General features: G+C 41.1%; 2 protein-coding genes across 3 annotated transcripts in view; one reads left to right on the plus strand and one right to left on the minus strand.

Annotated features, from left to right (window-relative positions):
- The window catches only part of paics (phosphoribosylaminoimidazole carboxylase, phosphoribosylaminoimidazole succinocarboxamide synthetase), an 11,043-nt gene extending 5,072 nt beyond the window's left edge, over positions 1-5,971 (minus strand). Inside the window, exons 1-6 of the mRNA XM_005923293.3 lie at positions 5,582-5,971; positions 4,843-5,340; positions 4,704-4,763; positions 3,999-4,610; positions 3,270-3,347; positions 2,858-3,021 (exon numbers count right to left, since the gene is read on the minus strand). Of these exons, the coding sequence (XP_005923355.1) occupies positions 2,858-3,021; positions 3,270-3,347; positions 3,999-4,610; positions 4,704-4,763; positions 4,843-5,340; positions 5,582-5,951 (1,782 nt within the window). The 5' untranslated portion in view covers positions 5,952-5,971. The remainder of the gene's footprint in view (positions 1-2,857; positions 3,022-3,269; positions 3,348-3,998; positions 4,611-4,703; positions 4,764-4,842; positions 5,341-5,581) is intronic.
- The window catches only part of ppat (phosphoribosyl pyrophosphate amidotransferase), a 14,623-nt gene that overhangs the window by 1,611 nt on the left and 6,596 nt on the right, over positions 1-6,416 (plus strand). The gene's annotated exons all lie outside the window — the stretch shown is intronic.

Below are 6,416 nucleotides of genomic sequence, written 5' to 3' on the forward strand. Positions count from 1 at the left end.
CACACACACACACACACACACACACACACACACATTTTTTGTTCTTTGACATGGGTCAAACATTTGAAAAATGAAAAACATGAAGAGTTAAAAATGCTCAGTGACAAGGTCTACACTGAAAAGGAGTGAAAGAGCAGCCAATGTCTAGTGAAAACTATAAAAAAAACTTATGTATGTGTAAATACATTACTAAGGCAAGAATAAAAGTGAGCTTTGCATATTTCCTAAGGTTTAGCTATATAAATGTACATGTGCATAAGTTTAGCTTCAACACTGTGGACAACAACAAAAAAATCACTTTGTATAAAACCAAAAAACATATGTATGAATTAGTTGTTCCAGTATTGGAGAGTACTCAGCCATTTGATTGCTATACCATAATTTGACTGTATTTAATCCCTAATGTTTTGTAATAATTCTTGCAGTGTTATTGGTTTTCAAAATGGAACATTCCCTTAGCTATCTATATTAGAAGGACATGTTATTCTTAGAGGATCCCAGGCAAGGATTGCTGTGTTAAGTGTAAAGAGCTGCAGCCACACCATGGTTCTCTACAATGTTCTGGCAACCAAGCACTCAACTCTTTCTGAGTGGGCATTGGATTACTTCATATAAAAGCACCAAATATGCCACATGCTTCTTTGCACACTAACTTATTTTTGGGATAACCAGCTTTTTTGGTGGTTATAACAAAGTGCTATAGATTTCTGAATGCAGCCAGGTCATCCACTTGCTCAGCGCAGTAAAGTGCCTTCCTGATTCAGAGGAGGTGAATGTTATAATAAACAACAATCTTAAACTCTGCTGCAAAACCTGTATTTCTACAGGTTCTGTCCTGGGACTGAATGGGTAGTAAAGCCTGAACACGGGTAGGACAATTTCTGGATATTTATCTACCACAGAATCAATTTTTTCAATAAGCAGGGTTTTTTCCAGTTTCTACTGTGTCAGTAGACCATTTTGATGAAATGCTTTGCAAGCTGTGCGAAAAACATCAATCACTTACTTGGGTGGTTGCCTGATTTGTGGCACTGTGATCTACAACAATGGTAGATGCCTTCTCAAAAAGGCTTTGGAAAGCGTCATTAGTTTTGCCTTTTTTGCCTCAGTGTGGGACTCAACAGACAGCCTGCATACCAGAGTTGGTTTGTGACGTTCTTTGGAGAGAAATATTGAGATTTTGTAGCTCTCCAAACTGATCTCCTGCATCCTGACAGTTTGCTCTACATCATAGGACTGGCATAATTCAGACTGTGTCTTTAGCCATTTTTGAAAGGCTGTCTTACCTTCTGCCTTGTGTTTAAGAAGTTGGCACAGGTTTCTGATATTACCAAGCATGACCTCTTGAAGCTCAATGTTCTTGGGCTAAAATACTTGAAGCATACATTCTTAAGCAATGAAGGCCTTGCTTTCTTCTGTTCTTCTTGAGCACACACTGAGAAAAAGACTACTCAATAGCCTTTCTCTTTTTTGTACAATTTTTGAGTCTACACTCATAAAAGCCAGATTTGATTTCCTAGCAGTTAGCAATTTTTTGTTTTCTCATCGACTCTGGTACAGTGGAAACACAAAACACCTTTTAAAGTGTCACTGTAGTTAGCAACATTTTATCAAGCAGCTTTTCTGAAAACATATCATATGATTGCCACATTCTTGGTTCTGATGAAATATTCGATACAGTTGTTGAGACCATGCTAGTTTTAAGTTACTGAGTTGAAGGCAACTGGATTTCTTTTTTGGTTCATGAAGCTGTCCCACATAGAATTCACACTTAGGTCTTGTGACCGAAATAACCCATCCATTTAGTCACATGTCAGCTCAACTGATGTGAGTTGACATGCATAAAAACCGGGTGGGTCAACGATCCTCAGGACACCCTCCAAGGGCACAACCCCACTAAGGGTTAAAATACTTTGTTTTTGGAACTGAAAAAGCTTCACACATGAGAGGTGAAATGTCTTCAAGAACCAAAAGGCCTGGTTTCCTTCATCTAGCTTGCAATTTAATATATCATTCTTTTTCTCCCAATTTCATTGAATTTAGAAAGCCAACCCGACAACCTCCGGTTAGCAGATTGGACAGCGCAGAAGAGCTAGCTCATCAGGACAGGGCTGTTTACACCTACAGGCCAGTGGCCACTCTTTCAGTGACGATGTGCACATCCTGGTTTGAGTGGCGAACCGTTATGTGAAAAGGGGATGACATCTTTGAACTATTGTTCATCATCTTAGAGTGATGTGATTGCAGCCAATTCCTAACACTAAATGGTACTCATGCTACCAATGGTCATGACAGTTTGCATACTAACGACCATGGAACTGAATTTGTGGTTCATTGTTAGTCAATGGTGCTGGTTTCGGTTGTTATGCAGCTATACCGCTCAAGTACTGTACTGTAAAGTTGTGGAAAACTGCAGTCAGCCGATACTGAAGAAGTCACCTGGATAAGCGATGAAACATTTCCATTGAAAATGCTGTGACCAGATGAAGAAAATCAACTTTCTGGGATTTTCTGACATGGATTAGTGAATAACCCTTAAGACATAACAGTTTTCATTCATAAAAGCATAGAGCTGCAGCTTTTGTTCTTTTAGGATATATGCATTAATCAGTTCACCTTTGTTTTTGCAATCTGAAACAATCTAAAACCTAAACATGTTCAAGTTTGCAATCATAATTTTAATGTTCGGCATTTTTATTTAAAAAATGATTAACTGATTATCACAATGGTCGCCAAATAATCTGTCACTCGATTAATCAAGTAGTTGGGGTAGCTTTTAAAAAGTTGCCACAACAGCTTTTATTATTTCAAAAATACCTCAGTTTTGTAATGGTCACATGAGATCAGAATATGTTACCTGTAATTCTGGCGACGGCGACGGAGCAGGGGTGGCCATTGAACAGACTGAGTTGATCTTTATTATTGGAATATGGTCAGTCTCTTCTTTACACTGGCTGTGGAGTCTTTCAGCAACGAGAGGCCCAATGTTCAGCTTTTTTAGTGGTGTGTGCAGTCCAGGGTCTGGAAATAAGAAGGACAAAGGTTTACATTAACCTACTTTTTAAGTACTACTAGTGTAACATGTTAGCTCCTAGTAGGGTTATGTGAGTTGTTCATTTTATTAAAGTCATGACCATATCCTTATCCATAATTTAATTATGAAGCGCCATGGCATATCATGGGACTTAGCCAGAAATTACAAAAGCTTCAGTCAATTGTGGATGTCACGTGACATTAAAAGGGATTACAGAAGGAGACATATTTCAGACCTTCATCCACAGCTTTCCTCTTGATTCTTCTGTGTGTTGAAGTAGTATCCTCTCTTTCCACCACACTCTCAGAAGCACCTGCAAAAATATAATATTAAAGGTAGTTACAAAAATACAAATATGCATTTTTTGCTACAAAAGAAAAGAATTGTCTTGGTACTAAACATAGTAAGACTGGCTTAAGACCACCTCGGGACTCCTTTTTAAATAAAATCTTTAAACTATAATAATAATATATTTTATATGTATATAATAATATATTTTAAAACCAAGTTGGACCAAGTTGTCTACTAATTGGAAAGTTGTTGGTTTGATGTCCGACTTCTCTGGACTGAAGTATCCTTGGGCAAGATAATGAACCTAAAGTTCAGCTGATGCATTGATTGATTTCTCATGAAGTGGTTAGAAATCTGTGCATTTTCTATCACATTTGGTAACAGATTCAGTGCCTTGACTTTGCTGGGGCTAATCTTGCATACATGTGTCATAAACCAAGAAAAGTCTGTTGTGAGCCAGGGAGAACCCTGAACTAAATGTCATCGGTTTGTTTTGTGTATGGTAAATATATTAAGACATAATGTAAAAAAAAAAAAAACATTTGTTTTTGGCTGTCCAAGATGGTCCTGCTTGATTATCTTACTCATGGTAACTGACCACTGGAAGCATTATGTAATCTTTTTCATCTAATTCATGCTGATAATAATGATGATGATTAAATGATCAGCTCACTCATCAACATGTGTTCTTGATCCAGATAATGCTCCTTAATTTTATGTCGCTTTGGCTCATAAGCATTTGATGTAGCCTCGATGGTTACTGATAAGTCCGAATCAGAGGTGCAGGTTTTGTCCTCCAAGGCTCCCTCCACAGCTCTCCTCGTGTTTGTCAACTTGCCGTCCACGTGATTTTTATCATCACAGTTGTCAGATGTAGTAAGTCCGCCTGAATCTGCAGACTCGGCTGCTCCTGTGTCTCGCAGAGAGTCATTAGCCGTGCGATTCATAATGGAGTCCACTTCCTCATAGAACCTCATGAGGCGTCTCGGGTCAGCTTCATCAGTCTTGCCCCTTTGAAGGGACCTGTAGAGGTACTTGAGGTTCTTGTACTTTGTGTGGCACTGTTTCCAGTCACGTTCAATGCCTTGTTGCATTAACCTGTTCGAGATCTGGACAAAGATGTCCCTCTTTCTGGTTGAGCTCTCCAGCTGCCTGCGTATGCGCTCATCCGACCAGACTTGGATCAGGGCTCGCACCTCTTGGTCGCTCCAGTTTCGACCCGTGTCCGACACTGTGACTACTTGGAACTGGTCAGAGCTGGAGTCTGTGTGTGCAAGATGGGCGTCTGGGATAAAAGAAGAACAGATACGGAAGGAAAAGTTTAATTATGCTGCTAAACTCCACGGTTGATTTGGCAGATTTTTCTTTTTCGGCATACCTGCACTTCTCCATTTTACTTCCATTTCTCCATCCATGTCGTAATCGTCACTGTTGTCATCTTAAATGATAAATACATAAGAAAATTATTTTCACGAAGTCTTGAATCTAAAACAACTGCTTGCAAACTTGATGCTTACCATCATCAATTTCGATGACCACCTCACTCTCAGAGCCCGGTATCTGCCCTGTGTGGCCTGCTGCCGTTTGTAGCCTCCCTGCTTCCATTTCACCATCATACAATCTCTTCTGCATTTCCCTGGTCCCATTTTCCAGTCCTTTGTCCAGTAGAATGGCCTCCACTTCATCAAAAAACTTCATGTATTTCCCCGGGCTTCCTGCACTGCTGCCTCCCGCAGCGTGTGCACTTTTCGCAGTCTTATAGTCATATTTCAAATTCTTGTATTTTGTACGGCATTGTTTCCAGTTCCGTATCACCCCAAAGTTTCTCTGCATTTGACGAGCCATCTCTTGGAATATGGATTTGTTGCGCAGCGTGCATTTCAAACGTTCCCGAATGTTGCGGTCAGCCCAGACGCACAGCAGCGCTCTAACCTCGTCATCCGTCCAGTGGCGGCCTCCCTCTTCAGCCACATTAGTAGAGTAAGAAACAGCTGAATGAAATCGAGTCTTCATTCCTGTGCACACATGAAAACATTGTAAATTTTGGCTAAATGTTGATTTGGAAAAAACCCAAAGAAGAACAAGATGACTTTTATGTAAGTGTTTGAATTACTTTTTAGCACAAGCAAGCTAAGAATAGTTTTAACTGGCGTGTCTGTTTATCCTTGGATGCCAGTTTTTGTTTTTGTTTTTTCCCCAAGGTGGAAAAAGTCATGTTGTTATCATCAATAGTGCAGTGGTGTTGAACATGTTTACCTTCCTGGACTGGGTAGATTCTTCTTTGATTATCCACATCTTCTTCCTCCCATGGCCTTTCAAGCAGCCTTTCTTCCACTCCTTGGCTGTAGTTTGCCGATGTGCCTGCGTCAGCCTTCCTGCTCTGAAGTCTCATGCTTCTGCATTTGGCCTGACACTCCCTCCAGCTGCGCACAACACTGAGCCTCCTCAGACGCTCTGAAATCACCTCAAATGTGCTTCTGCTCTCTACTACGTGCTGAGCTCCAACCTGGTCCCACACTGAGAGTAGAGCCAGCACTTCTGCTTCCCCCCACTGCCTCTCCACTGAGCCTTTTTCCTCCCCCACCTCACTATCACCTCCTCTTTGTCTCTCTGCTCCTCTCTCCATGTTTGAGCTGACCTGGAAACGCTTTCTTTTCCCCCAGCCTGTCTGTCTCTGCTGCCCGGTTCCCTAGGCAACCAGGCGGTTAAGCCTGAAAGCAACGCCTTCATGCTGAAAAGCAGCCTCACCACTGGCTTAAGCTGTGTGCTGAGGGGGCGGGACTAAGTGTAATCTGAGAAGCAGCTTGGTAATGGATTGAAACTGCAGCAAGGCGACTCTCCATATATGGCAGCCTCACCGCAGGGAAGCAAATCTGCTTTTTCCTTTTTTGGGGGGGGATTTTGTTTCTGCTCCATTTGGCCCTTGTTAAACCAGTTTTGATTTGCCTCAAGGCAACCGTAACTGACTCAAGTTTATTCTTGCAGAGAAGAAACAGAAATCATTCATGCAAAAAAACACACTTCCCACTAATACATGAAAATTTACACTGTGTGTGTGTGTGTGTGTGTGTGTGTGTGTGTGTGTGTGTGT

This window comes from Haplochromis burtoni, unplaced genomic scaffold (assembly GCF_018398535.1).
Source record: "Haplochromis burtoni strain Fernald_Lab_line unplaced genomic scaffold, NCSU_Asbu1 Contig_65, whole genome shotgun sequence".
Lineage (NCBI taxonomy): Eukaryota > Metazoa > Chordata > Actinopteri > Cichliformes > Cichlidae > Haplochromis > Haplochromis burtoni.